The sequence below is a fragment of the Perna viridis genome, chromosome 6 (assembly GCF_037379345.1).
Source record: "Perna viridis isolate PV_CMFRI_1.1 ecotype Kerala chromosome 6, ASM3737934v1, whole genome shotgun sequence".
NCBI lineage: Eukaryota > Metazoa > Mollusca > Bivalvia > Mytilida > Mytilidae > Perna > Perna viridis.
Window position 1 is genome coordinate 43,663,587 of NC_142450.1, and position 19,535 is coordinate 43,683,121.

General features: G+C 32.7%; 1 protein-coding gene across 3 annotated transcripts; it reads left to right on the top strand.

Moving 5' to 3' along the window:
• The first annotated feature begins 48 nt into the window (after positions 1–48).
• On the top strand, positions 49–18,486 carry LOC148615151 (uncharacterized). 3 transcript variants are annotated; one of them, XM_088589784.1, is made up of 4 exons: positions 1,436–1,655; positions 10,760–11,389; positions 11,696–13,432; positions 14,010–18,486. In XM_088589784.1, exons 2-4 carry the CDS (start codon positions 10,780–10,782, stop codon positions 14,252–14,254), a joined length of 2,592 nt encoding a protein of 863 aa, XP_088445910.1. In that variant the 5' UTR covers positions 1,436–1,655; positions 10,760–10,779; the 3' UTR covers positions 14,255–18,486. The 3 variants fall into 3 exon arrangements, with proteins under 3 accessions (XP_088445909.1, XP_088445908.1, XP_088445910.1); XM_088589783.1 differs by lacking the exon at positions 1,436–1,655 and adding an exon at positions 49–621 and having other exon boundaries at positions 10,760–13,432; XM_088589782.1 differs by having other exon boundaries at positions 1,399–1,655; positions 10,760–13,432.
• Positions 18,487–19,535: the final 1,049 nt, after the last annotated feature.

Here is a 19,535-nt window from a genome sequence, read left to right on the forward strand (position 1 = left end):
ACATGGCACGCAATTTCAATTTTCGATATAGTTTTTTTTTTTTTTTGGGAACGCCACTAAGTAATCAGTATTTCACCAATCGGGAATCAGAATTGCGATCAGGTGACTTGCGTTTCCATGAAAGGGCGTCTTTAAGGTCAAAGGATAAAAAGCGAAACTACCCTTTGCTTTTTATCTGCATAACAGACTCCTGAATCAGGGGAATGAGAATTTAAACTTAAAACGAAATGGTGGGTTAAATCTAGGTTTTACAGCGCGCTAAACCTGCCTTTTCCAATGCGGCGTGACTATACCAGTGTTGATTAAAAAGCATTTGCATGCTACCGTCATAATCGGTAAATCAGCGGTAACATCAGCACAAAGAACGTTTTACGAAAAACAATCATTATTCATTGTTTTAGAGGAAACTGAGTATTTTCCCTCCAAGGACTGATATATTAAAAAGAATTTGGCAAGAGACCTTTTAAGACGCATTTCCTCATACCCCTGATTCATGAGTCTGTTACGCAGAAATTTATGGCGTTCAAGGAAATCAGAGTAGTTAGTATTTGCTCTAGCGTAACGAATCAATTGCGAAATATAAACACCATATGCAGGAAATGAAGGGATATTGCTGCACAGGTAAGGAACATCTATGATATTAAAATTAAAGTCGTCTTTTTTATCATAAATCTCAGTCCTGAGATGACCACTGTTGTCAAATTCGAGATGTAAGTTAAAAAAAAAGATGCAGAACAGTCTATTTCTGTAGTCTCCTAAAAAGGGGAGCCCAAAATAAAATGAAATTAAACGAATTTGCTTGATTATTTATCGAACTATATTGTATTTTCTAAATGTTTTTTTTTTCTATCTTTCAAGTTATAAACAAAGCATTTCATTTTTCCTATTTCAGTGACCCCGTGCAGGTCCGGGTGCCAAAAGAATAGGCCTGCAGCAGCGCTAAGCTTGTCGTAAAAGGCGACTAAATAGTGTTCAGAAACCTAGCCGGGGGCTGCCCACAGAGCAACTGGCATGTATGCCCAGGTGATGGAATGGGGTACCCCTGGCGTGTTACATGTTGGGGTTGTCAGCCTATAACACAGAATACCTGACCGCAAACCTTAGTGGTGCACCGTGTTGGGAAAGATGCTACGTTCCTCGCACGATAAAGATCCCTGTTGTGGTATTCGATGGGAGTAGGAACCTTTGCGCTCCGCCCTACCCATCCTTCCCTTTTATCTTGGCAATCAAAATTTGTCGACCCTATTATCCTTGTGTCTCATCCCTTTTATCATTTCATCATCATCATTTTATGTTCATTTTACCATCCATTTCATGTTCATCGACTGAATATAGCTGAAATATTGCTGCTTGGGCGTTAAATTCCAACTATCAATCAATCAATCAACCTGTTCCAGTGACATAGATCCGCATATGTTCCAAATCATATGCAAGAATTTAATGGTATTTGTGGTTCAAGTACAAAAAGGGACGAATGAACAGTAACTTGAACTGGTTGCCTTTTTATCTCAAACCATCAACATTACTTTCGCTTTTCTCTTAGCTGAACAGTGAATGCAGACCTGTGCTTCGAAGCATTGACATACGGTTAATTAAGTTACCCAGTTTCACTATCACTTCCAGCAGTTTCCATAACTGTCCTGTTTGCAAACTTTGTAAGTGGTTTCCTTTTGCTATGTGATATATTTATTGACACAAACTCATCAACAATAAATGGTCAATGCCCATTTACATTGTACAGAACATCAGACATAAGAACAGTTACACTATACTCGGCGTCACATAAATAATATACTGTTAAAATTTGAATAAAAATATTTTCTACGACTTTATTGACACCTACCGTCGTTTAAATTGTCTTAAATGACTTGCTCATTCGTTTAGCCAAACGGCTTCTATTATTTATATATTTATGTATGAGAATTTAAACACTTCATTATTTAAGGCAAATTATTTCAAAATGATGTTTATCTTATTTCAATTCCTATTCAAATAATCATTTGATTGAAATTGATTAAGAATTGAAATCATTTAGAATATTTTAGATTACTTTAAATTGATATACATGTACTAGGGGATCTCAATCATTAGATTATTGAAACTTGCTAATTTTTAATTGATAAATATTTAAATATTCTTATATAGATATTTCATATACCATTTTTGTGCAACTTATTTTTCATTTGATAATTCTAACTTAGAAAATTAAATCATTTATACATTTAAACAACTTTAACAAAATCATCAGCAGCAAAAAAAAAACTGTGAAACAAAAAATATCCATTCTGTACTGCATTTAATGCAGATTTCTAAGCATCAGGGTGATACTGTTTTTTCTTCATTTTTCTTATATATCGGTAAATAAAAAAATATTTCAAATTAGCTTAAATTTGTTAATTGTGGAATTTTTCTAGTGTTAAATACTGCTTAACTATTAATTTCCATTGAATTTTTCTAAGCAGAATGTTTTTAAGATGAGGGTTAATATGTTTGATATTTTAATTTGTCAAATCCTCAGAAATTGTTAATTTTTTGTTAATCTGGCTTTCCATAGTTAATTCATATGACACATGACGTATTTTGGTCACATGATTGTTGTTTGGGAAGCTTTGTAAATGGCAGACGATAAATCAATATCGATTGATTGGTTTCATGCGTATTTTCTACATTTGTAAAAGGGATTAAATAATATGGAATACAGAGGTTTTGGAAAAGTTGGAAATATTCTATGTTGAGCTTAAAACTTGAAAATTACCTGGAATACTGGCAATCTGATCTTTCCTGTTGTTTTCATGAGACAGGCCTGGTTCTGTATCGGCAACCTTTGATCTCTGACCCAAGCACATGCAATCAGTTCCGTACAAAAAGGGATATAAATAATACATCAGAACTAGGTATACATCGAAAAGAGGGCACAGCAGTATATTTTAATATGGGGTAGGCATTGCCTAAATCAGCGAGCACTGTAAGCTTTACCATACATGTACCGTCTGTGCGAGACTCGTAAAAATAATGATGGACATTACAAAGAGGGGGGTCAACCCGGATGAAAATTTTTGCTTCACAATTTGCAATATTTTTATTTATATTTAACCAGCAAGCAAGATCAATATTTCTATTTGAAAATCTGTCTTGTTAATTAATGGGGGAGTTTTCTATAAATGAATAACTTGAACAATTTTTCCCCGAAAATTCCAACCCCAAACCCCACTTTCCCCTCGCACTCAAAATGGTCGATTAGTTTATAGCACTTCGCAATACTTTACATTATTTATCCTTAAGGGCATCTCTAGCAACATCCAGTTTTGGCCTGTCAGATCAATCTGTACAGATACCAGAAATATTACAGTTCTCCATGGATGGTGGGAATATTTTATACATATCATGTGACGTTAACAAAATTCATATGACAGCTGCAGATTCCAAACAAGAAAATGATTGCCTTTCCTATCTTAGAAAAGCTATGCTTCGATTTTGATATTATAATTGGAGTTATGTTTTTTATCCGAGGCAGGTTAGGTTCTTGACAACAGCAGTAGTGGAATAGCGGAGATATATGTACGTACATCCACGTGTTTCCCATAAACATAACATTCACTTCTTTAAATAAGTAAAACAAATTAGAAAAAGACTTGAAAACTATCAGAAAAGATGAATCTATTTTTAATGAAATGTAATCTTAACCTATATTTTTTTATTTGTTTTCCCCATACCCAAATAATGTTTTGCTAAAATATTCATTCTCATGGCATGTTGAGAACTGAGATTACATGAGATGCGGAAAAGTCTGTTTCAGTTTATTTCTAATCTAGAAAATTATGTATATTTTTCTAATATTTCTTTGTTTGATCAGTTTTCTGAATTCAAAAGGTCTTAAATGTGTAACCAGAAGTTACCATACCAAACTAATTATTGACTATTTCTCATTTTCCTATCCAAATTTTAGGGTTTTCTAAATTCATTAAGAGGTTAAAACTTCACTTTAAGACTTTTGATAAAGTTTTGAAAGATTTGATATTATTCTAAAAATGAAGTGATTGAATTTGAATTTCGTAGTGTACCTAGCGTCAATCCCCTTAACCGCGAAGAATGGATACTATCTTATCCAGAGTGAAAAACAAAGTCTCATAAACAGAGTGATGCGATTTTAATTTATTGTCAATGAAAATTATGATAATATCATGATGTTCTTATGTCAAATATGCATTAAAATTGTACATATAACAAAAATACCTGACTTTGATTTTGGGTACGGGAATTTTGGGCAACACATTTAAGACCTCTTGAAAAGAGAAAATCTAATAAAACCTTTTTTTTGCGACAAACATTTTAAAAATCATTAAATCTAGCCTAACCATCATATCATTTCATAAATATGTACCAAATTTCAACTGGAAATATGTAATAATGAAGAAATTGCCAAAATAGCATTTGGGTACGTGTACGGGTATAGGTTAGACATTTTAGACCATACCTGACAATCTGTGCTAATATTACATAATTTTATATTGGTTACTAATATTTTCTATTATCTCATTGATTAGTGTTCTTTGAGAATTACAAGCTTCACATTCCATAAGAAAATATATTTCATTTTCAATGCAATATGATTTACATAAGGTACTATACCTTTCTGTTTTATGCATGTTTAAATATCTTCCTCAATCACTCTTCAGAGAGTGGGCACTAATTCTAAGTATGCAAATAGCAAAAACCTATAATTAACCAGATAAGAAACTTGTTAATTAGCCAATTTATTGACATAATTATCACATGGTGAAGAACGAGATTCCCTGATCATTCCACTTATTTATGAAACTACTTTTTCCCCTTTTGATGAAATGATCTGAAATAATTGTAGCAGATGTATAAGACATAAAATGGGAAACTGAAGATTTTATTCAATTATCTTTAAAAACAAAAAAATTGTGATAGGTTAATGTGAAAATTATGAATTTGATTTTGAATTATTTTCATTTTCCTAAAAACTGGGAGATGGGTACCTTGTTTCCAATTTTTTTTAGTTTGTTTTGGTAGAAAGAAATATGTGGTATAAACATGAAGCCAAGATATCGTAGAATAGGAGACTGAAGGTTTTAATTCAATATTCAAAATACTTTTTTAGTTTGAATTATTTAAAGTCAATTTGCCATTAGAATTATATACCATAATTTTGGATTTGTCAGTGTTGACTTGGACTTCCCAAATTTAGTAAAATTCATGTAACAAATTTTGTAATCCTTTTTACTTTCTGACAACTGACAAAACTGTCGTCAGCATACACAACAAGTAGTTTCCATTATATATGAATGACCAAGTCCATCTAGCGTCTTTTTAACTTTTTTAACCCATATATTAGTTTCATATGAACTGATGTAAATACCTTTAACAAGAGTATTGACTGAAATAATGATAAGTACTTGAATAAAATAGATAAATTGATGAATAAGTAAAAATTTCATAATTAGATAAAATACTTTACTTTAACACTAAAACTTAAAATTGTAAAATAGAAATAGTTCTATCAATGTATGGATTTAGTATGTGGGGTGAGATACACCCGTGCACCCCCCCACTCATCAACTAAAATATGATTTTCAGGTACCCTTATACCTCCCATTTATGAATCTTTTTGTCGCCAAAAAAATAAACTGGAGCATTTTTGTATTTTTTGGCTACTTTTTATACTTAGGCAAAAATTTATTTTTTAAGTCTTTTGATTGTGTGAACTTCTACTTTCTACAGAACGAAGTAAACTGACATATGTATGTATCATCATGTAGCCTAATGTCTCAACTTGACAATGGTACCAAGAAAGTTATGGTAACACTTGGGGTTTAGCGGTAAAATGAAGAAAATGTACCCCTACCCCACTGAAAAATCGCTCAAATTGACATATTTTTCAATGTCAAAACCGCTAGAGTATTTATGCTTCAGTAAAAAATGGCTAATTTGGTATTTTCTGTTTAGTATTATCACAATTTATACTTCTGACTACTTTTAACGATTTTGGTAGTCAGAATTTATTAAAAAAAAAAAACAAAAAAAAAACGAAAAAAGGGGTTTTCGATTTTTCGGTCAAAAGTAACATAAATTCGACTTTACAAGTTATTGCTCCACTAAAACATCTCAAATTTTGCATCATTCGATAGATAATTTAATTTTCTACGTAAATGAACCATAAAAAACTATATTTTCAGAAAGGATTTTCAAAAAAGTTAAAAACATCACCCCTACCCTTAGAAAACTGGTCTCAATATCAAACAGAATTCTTATTCACAGCATACCTACTTATATTTAAGGCTATTAATATTTAAAATAATTATTTTCCCAATATATCTGATCAATTGAGGCGTTCAGATTTTCTTTTTGGGGTAATAATTACTATAAAGTTGTAAAAAAGGAGAATTTTCAGAATTTCTTCTATATCACCCGTTATTTCCCTTTTCTCAGAATACCGTAGTTCTATCAAGCTTTTGTGTAATACAGTACAATACTATTGTGTCTTAGCTTCAAAATTAGCCCGAGTAATAAATATTTGAATTTTTCCAAGTCAAGTTAAGTGAAAAATTACCACCCCTACCCATGAGCAAAAATTGCCTCAACATGAACCCAAATGTTAATAATTTATATATAAACGGTATTCAATAGACGTGTTGGGTACTGTTGTTTAATTATCAATGTATTCAATATATCTTCTCATTTCAGGTGCGTACTTTGTCAGTTTTAATGTGACAATAATGAGTTTTTAAAAAAAAGGGGAATTTTCGGAATTTCATATTTTCGTTTTAGCAATAACTTGTAAAGTCGAATTTATGTGACTTATGACCAAAAAAATCGAAAAATCCCAGTTTTCGCTTCTTTTGATAAATTCTGACCACGAAAATTGTCAAAAATCATCAAAAGAACCCCAGAAGTATAAATTGTGATAATATTTAACAGAAAATATCTAATAAGTCATTTTTTTACTGAAGCATAAATACTCTAGGGATTTTGACATTGAAAAATATGTCAATTTGAGCGATTTTTAAGCAGGGTAAGGGTACATTTTTTCATTTTACCACAACACCCTAAGTGTTACTGCAACTTTCTTGGTACCATTGTAATGCCGAGACATTGGGCTATATAATGATACCTAAATTTGTTTAGTTTGTTTACACATGCTATCCGAGGAAGGCTAAGATGCTCAAACAATTGAGTCACAAAAATCTTGGCTTTTTGACCCAGTGGGGTATTGATTCGGTAATGGGAGGTATAAAAGTACCTAAAAATCACTGTGAAGTTGATAAGTAGGGGGGGTGCACGGTGGACCCTCCCAGCCCATGGACTAATTGCATATTTCAACATTTCATTAAAAATTGAATTTGCAGATCTTACTGACTATCACAAAATCTGAAAAGTGCACAGCATCTAATGAAATATGCATTTGGCCTGAGCCTTTCAAGACATTTACAGAAGTTCGGAGCTCCATTTGAGAATTTAAAGTTAGTAAAATTACATATATGTATCCTACAATAAACATGATCATTTTGATGTTCCTATAAACAGGTTCACTGAAAATATTGGATTTAACTATTTTTGGAGTGTTTTTACTTTTTTGAAGTGCTTGATAAATTACATGCCCATGTTGGATCTTTCGATCTGTTCAAATTTTCGATTTTTCTACCCTATACACTACACTTCCACAAATTTGCATATCTTATCAAATGGTCTTTTGATTAAATGGGATGTGAAAATATTTGTTTGAATTCTTTCTGGTCATTTTTTAGTAACGAAAAACTTTTTCTATTGATTGGGTTTATAATGGGTTTCTATTAATAGGCTTACATCACTGGAATTCCTGTTAGACAACATTTTCATTCACTTTGGTGATAATTTAACAAGAATAGGTATAGTGAATATGTCAAAGAGACAACAACCCCACCAGGATGAAAATGTCAACCCAAGGCCACCCATTGGTCTTAAATGAATGAAGAGGAAGCCCTCATGCAACAGGGCAGTCTGCAACTGGCCCCAAAACATCATTATACATTGGTACAGTGAAAGAGTTAAAAGCTGAAGCCTGTCCTGTAGTGTGAGGGTTTCCTTGTTGATCATTGAGGACCCATGGGCCTTGTGCTGAAACTTTTATCCCAGTGGGGTTGTTATTTCATTGACATATTCATTATTTCCATTCTCGTTAAAATATTCACTTTTTTAAAAACTGTTTCATAGCCTTAGGACATTGATCATTTATCGTATGAGGTCAAACTTTTATAGTAAAATTAACAAAACATTTTGTTTCATTATTTAACAATAAAATACAAGAGTCTTATTTTGTTATCTGTTTTTATATGGCGACAAAAATATTTTGATTGTGTAATGGGATCATGCTGTCTTCATCTCCCAGCTTCTGTAGAAGATTTTGTTTCCAGACAATATTAACTTGAATAAAAGTGTTTTGGTCTCTATGAAATAATAACTCAAGGTATCATACCACAAAAGGAAGGCTTGGATTGATTTTTGGAGTTGTGAATTTATTTCACAATGTGCCATATCACAAAAAGAATGCCAGAGCTGGAATTGATTTTGGAGGTTGTGACTTGAACTGCTCAAGAATTAAAGACCAAAAGGGACCAGAAACAAGCATTTTTCATGTTGTCTGGACAATAACTTTACTATAAGTGAATGAATTGCCTTGAAATTCTTCCAGAGAGTGCCATATTTCTATAGGAAGGCTGGAACTGATTTTTTAGGGTTGACACTGGAACCATTTATGAAAAAAAAGGGGCTTATTTTGATTCTGGCATAATTATAATCCTGTGTCAAATATATAATTGTCCTTTTTATCATATTTACGCGATACAAGCCATTTTATCAAGTTTTTCAAGGGACGTAACCCACCAACAACCTGGTTGGCAGTCTCATTGGGGAATGGAAGAACAGTAAAAAATTTTGTTTGAAGTTTAAAACTATTTTAGTTTTGGTAAGTACCTAAATGGTTTGAAATAAGTTATTAAATAGTATCAAAGTACTTACCACAGCTCCAATAAATAAAGATATTTGAATTTAAAGTCTTCTGTTGTCAATTAACTGATCTGTCTGGTTGGAGAGTTACTTCCCTTTGCTTATAATTTTTAAAAAGATAGGTCAAAGTCAGGACTATGAAAAAGGTCCGTTGCAATCATAATTCAGATCTGTGTCAAGCTTTAATGGTGTGTCCATTCTTGCCCCAATTGCTCTGGGTACAACCTCTTTGGATGTGTCAAGCTGAGTCTGTAAAGCATTTTATAATATGGTGTAGGAGTTATTATTCTGAATTTTCCAAAAATTAGATGTGACCTTGGAAAGGAACTTCTTCAGTGTAATATGATGGTGAAATGTTGTCAAAACTTTTCGGTTTAAGTACATGAGCATGCTTGTAAATAATTGATCAAATAAGATGTAAATCTTTTTGGGTTTTTGATCCTTTGGGATCAAAGTACCTTATGTCACCAGTCTATCACTGGAACTTCCCTACTATTTCTGAACACTACACAAATTATAGTCCAAATGTAATTCCTTTTATATCATTCAATACCTCATTTATAACAAGTAAATATGTTCCTTTCAATTTATTTGCTGAATAATATTCTATTATTTATGCAAATAAAATTAAGATCTAGTCTTCATATCAACTCAAGATTTGAGGGACTCCTTTTGACCTTGAAAGATATATACATGTAGTAATAAATTTACATTTAGGGAATTTATTTCTTGCAGTAATGTGTCTGGAAGGATAAAATGTGTTTAATATTTTCATTTTAACACACTTATAAGTTAAATTATCCATCCTAACATTAATATTTTACATTATAGGTACGAGTTCACAATTAATTCCCCTTGACTTTTCGTTGTATACGAATATAGTTCTTTTTTTAGTGTGTTTCTTCCTGATATTTTTTCTTTGCTGACATAAACTTTATTGCTTAGTATTTAGTGCAGGAATGTAGGGCAAGGATCAAATTTACAAGGCATTTTTTTTCATTCTGTAATTTTATGTGGGAGTTGTGATTTGGTCCTACGAAAGAAGGTCAAAATTTAGGACATTTGGCAGTGGTCACTTTTCATGTCTACGGGGTCTCTGAAGCAAAGTTGCTAAAAATAAAAAATGGTGAATTTTTCTGGCACTCTTATAGGAATCTGCTTTTATACATGTTCCCAATTTGGTAAAGTTTCATTGAGTTTGAAGCGGTGGAATTATTTTTATATGTCAAGATGGGTCTGTTGAAATGCACTACGAAATTAATGGTGTTCTTGTACCTATAAACAGGAAGTGGAGAGCAGTGACATTAACCAAGTAAAATTGGCAGGAAAATTCAAATTGATAAAAGTGTCCAGATTATGAAAATCTTGTGTTTAGGAAATTATTTTCTTAAGCTGATATTGGTTTGATTTAAGTATAATTGTTATGTTTGATAAATACTCTGTGAATATAGCTTTTGAATGTAAATGCACAGTAACTTTTGGATAGATTTAAAATTGGGCAAAAAGGTGAAATGGAACAAAAATTTGTAAATTTGTGTGAAGTTGGATCAGTAGTATAGATTGACTTTCAGTTTACACAAATTAAAAAAGGACAGTTCTTAATAGTGTTTTAAGTGCAATGTATGATCACAATTTTATTTTACATCATATATTCTTTGAAAATTTGTTCATGCAACAATTTTCACAAGAATCAAATACTGCCAGTGCTATCAGCAGTTTGATTACATGTAGTTATTTAATTTCACATTTTCAGGGTTTGTGTTTTTATGAAGAATGGATTCAGAAGATACATCTTCCCATAAGCAAGACCAGAGCAGTGTTGAGGACTCTGTTCATGTTTCAGACAAACTGACTTTCACAACAGGCACTTTTGATAATGTTTCCTTATCAAGCAATGTTGAGCAGTGCTTTACTGATATTAAGGTAGATGGAATTGAGGGAAATTACCTTACCACAAAATCTAATGGTAGATTTGGAACAAATCTGCAAACACTAAATGTGGGAGGTGAAAGCTTAAAATGTGGTTTTTGCCAGGATTATTTCAATGATCCTAAGCTACTGCCATGTATGCATTCCTTCTGCAAATCCTGTCTTGAGCCATTGTGTGTAGAAACAAAAAAAGAATGTTCTCCAGTGGATGATGGCAACACTACTACCCAAGATAGTTACAAAGAGAATGAAATTAATGTAGTAGAAGATAGACAGGTCAATTTAACAATAGGAAATGGAAGTGAAAAGTTGAAGAAGAGAGTCAAATGTCCTCAATGTGAAGAGGCATTTGATTTGCCTGAAACTGGTGTAGAAGGCTTAATTTCCAATACTGCTTTGATAAAACTGATTAAGTCGCAACAAAAATTGTCCCAAACAAAGGATTGTGACATATGTAAGTTGAGACAAACTTCAGAAACAGCTGTATCTTTCTGCACTGATTGTAAAGACTTGCTGTGTCAGTCATGTTGGAAAAGTCATTCCTTCACAAGGTTTACTTTGAATCACAAGGTCATTGCACTAGATGAGTTAGGTGAAAGTGATTTAACTAGTGTGATTGTTGATTCTATTGTCCAATGCAGTGATCATCCGGATGAACAAGTCAAGTACTTTTGTATGGACTGTAACTGTATAATTTGTAGGGAGTGTATCCTTCTCATCCATAAAAACCACAATGTAGTTCTTTCATCTGTTGTTGCAGGTAATAAAAGACAGGAACTTCAAGCACTGGTATATGGGTTCAATGAAAGATTGGGTAGTCTAAAAGAAGATGAAAACTCTGAGTTTCAAACCCAAACAAGTAGGTTGGATCAGGCTGAGTGCATTGAAGCAGAAAGAATTGATAAGTTTTTCAATGATGTTATCCAGGCCATTGAAAAGAGAAGACAGGAAGTTTTATGTAAAACTAAGACTGAATTTTCAAGAATGAGAATTCAAAGTAAGAATAGGTTTTCTTGTTATGAAAATATTGAACAACAGATGAAGAGTGTGAATTCAGCTCTTGATTTGCTAACAAGTCAATCTAGTGATGTGGAGTTCTTAATTATTGAACCTTCCATACACCGACGAGTCGTTCAGATGATAAATGCACCAATCAAACCGTATCCAACCAGTTGGTATAACACACCAAGTACACATTTGAAATATCCTCTAGTAGTCTCTTTTAAAAATCAAAATATTGAGGTATCAGACATCAAAGTCGATGGACCTAAACAGAAATTTGAACCAACTGAGTCAATTCCAATTGAACATTCCTTGAAAGAGCTCATTGAGCTTGGAAAATTTAAAGGCATTGTACACCATGAAGTGGGGCCTACAGACAAGCCAGTTGTTATAAAAACTGAGCAGAGAAGAGCTGACTTTGTGGATGCCACAGTGTGGGGACAACAGAAGGCAGTGGAGATTTATGAAGACAATGATGATGATTTATCTGATTCGTCATGGATGGACGAATCATGTAATGATCAGAAAACTTTAACCAACAAAACAAGAAGAAGGGGTAAAAGAGGCGGCAAAAAGAACAAAGCAAAGAAAGAGACTGCTGCTTCTAATGGATCTAGTCAAAACAATCCAATGGGATCATTTAATCCAGGACTAGGTATGAAAGCTGAAGGTTTTGGGAATAATCAAAATGATTTCCCACGAAACTTTGGGAACCTCTATTCTACTACTGCAGTACCTACCAGTACCTATCCATATGGGATACCAACACGGTATACTGGATCCTTTCAGAACCTTTCATTTCAAGGAGCGATTCAACACAACATGCAGGCTAGTAAGCAAGGTACACCAGTTCAAAACTCAAATGCTCCAAAGCAACCACAGTCAGTTTCAAGTAGTAAACCTGTCAAACCTCCAACAGGTGCAGAAAATGAGACCAACCCAACTCCTCAGAAGGTTATATCATTAAAACCAAAGTGGAGGTTAGATGTTAAACTAAGTTCTGACAAATTTGAGCCAGATCTTAAAGGAGTCTACTGTCTTCAGAAGACAAGTATCATAGTATCAGATAGCAACAATTCTAAAATCAAAATATTTACTGCTGATGGCCAGTTCATCAAGAGTCTGGATTTGAAGAATGTTGGAAGATCAGTATTTACTGCAGATATGCTTATTTATAGTGGAAATCAGAAAGTCTATGGTAGAAAAGAAGATGGAAAAGATCTTAATGCAATGAGTTTTGATAACACATCCAATGAATGTCTAGTAGCCTGGTCTCCAAAACGCCATGTTCTTGTGGCTTGTGGAAATAAGTTAAGGGAATACAACATAGATAGGGAGAAAGATTGCTTCGTTAGGACAAGGAATATTGCCATAGGAAGTGGATCAGTTAAGGAGATCTGTGATGTCAGATGTGATCAGAACGGACGTAGGCTAGTTATTGTTGACAGTGCCACCAAATCGGTTGTAATCTTCGATTTTGAAGGAACTGTGATTGGTATGTTTATATTTAGATTATTTCAGTTTTAATTTCAACATTGAAAAAAAAATATTCTTGTACTGGTAATACTTAATTACCTGATTGAAAAACATTAAATTGAATAGAGACATGTAAATGCCTAATAAGTAAATCAAAGTGAAAAATGTGATATCAAAATGATTTGGTTGTGCACACTAAGATGTTTAACAATCGGTTTTAACTAACATGAAAACATGGATTTTTTTCTGTTAAAATTTTACAGCAGAAGTATTTTTTATGAAGTACCAATTTTTGTGGTTACTGTTTTCCTTCAAACCATTAAAGCATATTCTTATTGGATTGTCAAATTTCATAAAAATACTTTGGATGCCTGAATGAACTCCACAAAGGTACAAATCTATGAACTATCACACTTGTGACAAATTATGAATATTGATACTCACAATAGCAGTACCTTCATAATGTATTTGGTTTGTAATGAGAGTAATGTCATGGGAATCCAAGGTTGGAACAGTGAGAATAACCAGCACATATAACAATAGTACATCTGCACCAACTAGTTTACTTTACATGTAACATATTTTTTATATTTCAGGAACTTACAGGGAAGATGGATGGAATCCTACATCAGCCTGTTTTGACAAGAAGGGTTATGTTTTTGTTACTGATGGTGGTGGGAACAGACTTGTTTTCCTCAGTAATTCAGGACAGTTTATACAACAATGGGATACCTGTCCTACTATTCTACATCCATCGTTTGTGACCACCAACCCTGTCCAGCCCCTGTATCTGATTGGCAATGACAGATATGTACATGTGTATGATTACTCTCACCTGTAGGTTATGTTGACACCTGTATGATTACTTTCACCTGTAGATTGTGTTGACACCTGTATGATTACATTCACCTGTAGGATATTTTGACACCTCTGTGAATACTGTCACTTGTAGGTAAATTATTTTATCCATAGTTCAAATCAAATCAAATATTGTAAGTTTAGAAATAATTGCAATATTTATTATATTTTGTGATTGCATTACCATTTTTCCGGAAAAAAATGTGATAGCAGTGCATGCCTTAAGCCCGAAGTCTGGGACGAGTAAAACTGGATTTGGGCTAGTTATATGATGTGTGCTTTTCTTGTTTTAGGCTTGTTGAATTCTATACAGTCCTTTATTATTTGGGCTTGTTGTTTAGAATTTTGAAGGAAAGGACTGTGATAAGGTATCAATCATTTTAATTGATAGTGGTATTATAGTATGATTTTGTTGTCATGGTCTTTGGCCTCATTTTCTGGCATCAGTAAACATTTTGATGTCCAGGCAAAAAGACCAAATAAAAAAATGTGGTTCCAGTCACCGCCTAAAATAAAGGGGGTCGGTATGGATTCTTGTATGTTCCTATGTAAGGGATCTATTCTTGTATGTACATGTGTCGGCATAGATTCATGTATGTACATGTTTCAAGCATGGATTCTTGTATGTACATGTGTTGGTCATGGATTCTTTTATGTTCATGTTTTGGTCATGGATTCTTGTATAAACTTGTGTCAGGAAATGATTCTTGTATAAACATGTGTCAGGAAATGATTTTTGTATAAACATGTGTCAGGAAATGATTCTTGTATGAACATGTGTCTGGCATGTTCATGTATATAAATATGTCGTGCTCAGATTTTATATGTGCATTGTCAAGACTTGATTTCTTGTATTTACATTTTTCAGGCATGGATTCTTGTATGTACATGTATCAGGCATAGATTAATGTATGTACATGTGTCAGGCATGGATTAATGTATGTACATATGTCAGGCATGGATTAATGTATGTACATGTGTCAGGCTTTTATTATCACCACAGTTGTAATAATTGTGACCAGACTATGTGCATGAAATAGGGCACATTTTGATTTTGTTTTCTGATTAGCAGTTTAAGATAAAAATTAAAATTGTAAACTATACATTTTGAAAATTGGCCACTTCTGCTACTGCTGAAATTTTCAAATTCTAAGTTCTAATTTTTAGATCACATGGGCGGAAGGACAATGTGAGCTATTGCCATCACTTGGCGTCCATTGTTGTTGTCTTCATTAACAATTTTTCAATACTCTTCTCCTCTGAAACTTCTGGATTAATTCGAACCAAACTTGAATGTTTCTTAGGGTATTCTGCATAGAGCTGATGTGGGGATATTTGATCTGTCATAAAGCATGGCCGCAATTTATAGAAATAGAACATTGAAGTCAGACAGCAGATTTTCGCATATATCTCCAAAGCTGTTAGGTTTAACCAATTCTGACATGGGTAAAAGTATTCATTCAGCATGATGAGATCTATCTGTGGTCAAATTTTGGTGAAAATCTGTCGACCCATGTTGGAGCTATTGCCCTTTTTGGACATTTTTTGCTGTTTTTGATGTTATTAGTTTCATAAATTTTCTCCTCAGAAACTACTGTACAGAATTAAATGAAAGTTGGCATTTTTGTTTTTTATGGTATCTTGAACAATATTTTTGGATTTTTAATTGGTAAAAAAAACATGGCCACTGTTACTAAAATAGAACATAGGGATCCAAATACAGTTTTTTGCAAGTAACTCAAAAACGGTTGAATTTCACAAAAGTTCTGTGGAGAGTAATATTGTTCACCATCAAAAAAGGGGCCTTCACCGAAATTTTCAAAATGATTTGTTGCCTGTTGTAGGAGTTACGGCCCCTGAAACAGAGTTTTTTCTTGTTTTCATGTGTGCAATTCTCTGAAACTAATTTCAACAAAATTCAGTAAATGTTGGTATAATTCTTTTAGGGTTTCTTGCACAAATCAATCATTTATTAATTTTTCATTGGTAAAAAAACATGGCTGTCTTACTATAAATAGAACATAGTGGTCAAACTGCTTTTTTTGCTATTTTTTCCTCAACTATAGAAGAATAATGAAAATGAAAGCTACTCAGAAGATAAACATGATATTCTGAGTTGACTGGCAGTATTGAAATTATTTTTAGGGGCCTTTTTAGGATTATTTTCATCAGTTGCTCAGATTCCAATGATTTTTGGTTTCTTTTTGTTTTAAGTTAGAAAGTAGGAAACTAGGTGTTTAAAGTTGAACGGTGATGACAAAAGATCTTTCTGGACAGCCATTTTCTTGCTAATTTTTATACTTGCTTTGATTTTAACGATAATTTGTTTATATAGTAAACATGGTCTCCTGATAAGGATGGTGATGATGAAAATGTTGGAAAGCCATGGTTTAATTTCTTTTTATGTTCTTTTTCAGCAAATGTATACTGGGCTAATGCCCCCTTAGATGAAATAACAAAGCATAGGGGACCCTTGCCCCAATTTGTTCCAGAGGTTCTAAAACACTTTGAATGCATTTCCAACATTTTATAGTGCCTTAGGTACTCATTTGAACTTACAGCATTCTTCAAAATATGCTCCTTTTCAGCAATTTTTTGTCGAACATGGTAACAAAGCATGATACTTTTACTTACCTAGTTAATAGGGCATGGTTTGCCAGGTAAGCGTTCAGGCTCTTCAAAAGCCTCTTGCTTTACTATTCTGAATAACATGACTTTAAAAAATCTTCTCCTCTGACACTACTGGACTGATTAGAACCAAACTTGATATGAATATTCCTTAGGGTATTCTGCATAGAACTTTCTGCTACAGACTGACGTACATGTTGTGCGTTATTTTCACTAGGTTGTTTATGTTAAGCTTCAAATATCTATAGTCATAGAAAGAAATGATGCTTGTTGATGTACACTTTCTTTCATCTAACTTTTATGTGGTCTGAAGAAGTTGCTGAAGTGTCTTGCTTTCTTATTTGAAGAAGTTGCTATAAGAAGAATTTCCAAATTGTATTAAAATTTCAATGACATCACATTTTATGCCTTCAAAAAAAACAAGTAAATGTATTTATGTCTCTGTTGTGCAAGTATTTCAGACATTCGTTAATGATGATTTTCATCTAATAATTCTGACTGCACAATAAAATTATATTATTATATTTATTCCTTTTGTTAGAATTATTGAGAGTTTATATAACTTTAAATGGGTCACATATTTTTGTTTTGGATGTAGGTTGTCTTTATCCATTATAATGATGGAATGGGAAATAATTTTTTCAAATGAGGCATTTTAGTATCAGAAATTTAATGTTAAAGTTATTATATGTGGTATGATTTAAGAATTTTTATCCACAAACTTTTTTACTACTAAAAAGATTATAATTTTGAACCGTTTGATGACTTATTTTAAACAACACATGAAAATGAAAATATGCAACCTTTTGACCCATAAACCACCTCTGCATTATTCTTGTGTGGACAGTACCTGTGATATGGATAAAATGTGAAATCTAGATAGTACTGATTATGTGATTTTTTTATTCTTTCCAAGCTATATTAAGATTTTGCGCATAAGATACGTTTTGTCTTGTTTTGACTACCTAAAATGGAAAATTGAATTTTATCCCCACTTTGTGCCTTTGGCTACCTAAGAAAAGTCCATGTTCATTGTAGCTTAATTTTTGGAATTTTCTGTTGAATTGAATCTGAACTTGATGTAACAAAGTTTTATTTTTAAGCTGATGATCATGTATTCCATCACCTACAGGTAATGAAATGAGACTTAAAAACAAAACTATCTTTTGACAGGAATCTTAAATTAGAGAAGTTGAACTATTTTCAGTTTCTGAGTTTCTGTTTAGTGAATTCAATTAAAGTATTTTTTTCAAAATCAGTTTTTGATTTTTTTATTTTCACTAAATCCCTGTGGTTACCCAGAAGAACCTTGTCAGCACATTTTTTTTTTTCAGATGACACAGATTGGTCTTAAAAGTTCAAGAATTTGATTATACATGTAAAATGAGTGTTAAAATTTTCAAATATATTTGTATTACAGTGTTAGTGATCATGGAGTCTTTGGTTAATTACAGTTCCTAATTTGTTGATGATATCATTGCAAAAAAAGTTCGGTTGTATATTAGCACTGTCATAGTCTGTTTCATTGTGGACTGTCGTCATCATCCATAGACAGTTGGTTTTCATTCAATAAAATGAACATATGTAGTTGGTTTTTGATAAAATGTTACAAGTTTCCAAGATTGGTATTGATTTGTGAGGTTATGCACCCAACAAGTTTTTTAGCTCACCTGGCCATTGGCCGTGTGAGCTATTGCCATTATTTGGGATCGATCATTGTCATCGTCGTTAACAAATTTTCAAAACTCTTCTCCTCTGCAACTACAAGACCAATCAGAACCAAACTTGGTATGTATGTTCCTTATCGTATTTTGCATAGAGCTGATGAGGGGATTTTTATATGTAAAAAAATATGGCCATTGTCTTTAAAGATGGAACATAGAGGTTAGACAGAAGTTTTTTTTTTGCATATATCTACAAAACCATTAGGTTTGGCTAAATTTTGATATAGGTTGAAGTGTTCAGCATGATGAGATCTATCTCTGGTCAAAATTTCGTTTTAATATGTTAAAGCCATGTTGGGGTTATTGCCCTTTTTATAGCGTTTTTTCACTATAGGTAATGTTTTTTCTTTCAAAAATCTTTTCCACCAATTAGAACTAAAATTGGTATTAAAGTCCCTTGTGGTATTCTGCATAGAACTGATGTGTTGAATAATGATCCATTGCAAAAGCATGGGGTTAGACAGTTTTTTCTCATATACCTGTATCTCCAAAACCGTTAGGTTTAGCCAAATTATTTCAATTGCCGAAATGATCCTTATGATAATGCCTACAAAAGTTTGTATTGGAACAAAAAAAATTGGAAGACTCTTTGTTCGAGTTATTGCCCTTTAAAGTTGAACAATGGGTATTCTTTTTTAGTTTTTAGCCAATATCATAAAAACTATGATGAAAAGAAATTTTCAGTCGCTGAAATCATCCTTTTAATATGTTCTACCTAGGTCTACTTTCGAGTCAAATAGTCGCACAACTTTGCCATTTTTTTGCCATAGAAAGTCAAAAATTAAACCAGGTGAGCGATGTAGGCTTCTGGGAGCTTCTTGTTTAGCCAACAGATCCATGTTTCTAATATTAATTAATGTGAATATATATCAACCTTTATAGGTTTTCAAATTACTTCTAGTGGAGGTGTCT

Bases quoted from the DNA above. Each gene is read 5' to 3' on its own strand.
- LOC148615151 (XM_088589783.1), top strand. From the start codon at position 10,780: ATGGATTCAGAAGATACATCTTCCCATAAGCAAGACCAGAGCAGTGTT. The intron at 13,433-14,009 runs GTATGTTTATAT...TTTATATTTCAG, and splicing joins TTTTGAAGGAACTGTGATTG to GAACTTACAGGGAAGATGGA.